This window comes from Galeopterus variegatus, unplaced genomic scaffold (assembly GCF_000696425.1).
Source record: "Galeopterus variegatus unplaced genomic scaffold, G_variegatus-3.0.2 Scaffold4771, whole genome shotgun sequence".
In the NCBI taxonomy this organism is placed as follows: Eukaryota; Metazoa; Chordata; class Mammalia; order Dermoptera; family Cynocephalidae; genus Galeopterus; species Galeopterus variegatus.
Genome location: NW_007730882.1, coordinates 141,853 through 143,034, shown reverse-complemented (window position 1 = coordinate 143,034; position 1,182 = coordinate 141,853). Strand labels below are relative to the sequence as shown.

At 37.5% G+C, this 1,182-nt stretch overlaps 1 protein-coding gene across 1 annotated transcript in view; it reads right to left on the bottom strand.

Annotated features, from left to right (window-relative positions):
• BMS1 (BMS1 ribosome biogenesis factor) overlaps positions 1-1,182 on the bottom strand; it is a 21,255-nt gene that overhangs the window by 19,198 nt on the left and 875 nt on the right. The window contains exon 2 of the mRNA XM_008588314.1: positions 898-1,088. Coding sequence (XP_008586536.1) covers positions 898-1,088 — 191 coding nt within the window. The remainder of the gene's footprint in view (positions 1-897; positions 1,089-1,182) is intronic.

The window sequence follows — 1,182 nt, the reverse complement described above, 5'->3', positions numbered from 1 at the left end:
ATTGCATCCAATAAAACATCATATACTTTTACAAGAGTACACCAGAAATCCACTTTTATGGAAAAAAACTGGTAAAATAAAATAAATCCCATCTTGGGTTCCTTGCTATGTTCTCTCTTTAATTTTAAAGTAATATCAAAATTTTACTCAGATGAATAAAAGTTCTCAAACAGGTAAAATTCTGATTGGTCAGGCTTCATGATAACCATGGTCCTGCTGTGCAGCAGCAGGCGAATGCCTTTAGCACTGTCAAATTTTCCCATGTTCTCACAACAGCTAAAAACATCCTCAAACCTAATGGAACAGAACGTTCATGGAACAATAATTATTTCTAAATTAAGGTAAAAAGAAAATGGTCAAGAAGATAACAATGCCCTAAGATAAAGAAAAGCTTCAATCTGACTATATAACTGCTAAAGGGATTTCAGATTCTACCATTACCATTTTGGGAATTTGTTTCATCTTCCCTCAAACTTAGAAAGGTCTTCATCTCCCAAAGCAGACAAATTCGCATAGAAATAATAGAGAAAATTCCCTCTCACTTCCACAAGAACTTGGCATCACGAGGGCAAGCAGTTGCGCCTGGTGCACAGAAGGTACTTCCTATCTGTTAAATGAATGTGCTCCCAGTGACCAGGCCAGCCTGTCCAGGCCTGCTAAGCCTTTCCAAGGAGCACACTTGGCAAAGCCATAAAGCAGTCAGAATAAAATATACATCTACATCATTATTTCTAGGAACCTATCCTTTTCTGAAGCTACAGCCAACTTAATAAAAGTACAAGAGGTAATATGACATGACAATACTACTTTAACATTTTCCACGCAAGAAAATAACAAAGATACATGTATCTCTCAGACAATACCACCTGCCACTTCAGCTGTGGCAGTACCCCCTACCTGACACAATCGTCACAGGACCTCTGATCTCAGTCAATTTCTGCCTGGTGAAGTTCCGAATGAGGCACTGTATCAAAGTGCTCTTTCCAACTTTTGGAGGCCCCATTACAACTACCACTATTGGTGGGGGCTCTAGTGGAGTTCGGTCAACCACTGGTATGTGATGCTTTTTTGTTTTCAAATCCTGAGTCCTGTTTGTAGAAATTGTTTAAAGTTTAAGGATAAAAAAATTTAATAAATTAAATTCTATACATTCTTTTCCCTTCAGCAAAAAAAAAAAAAAAA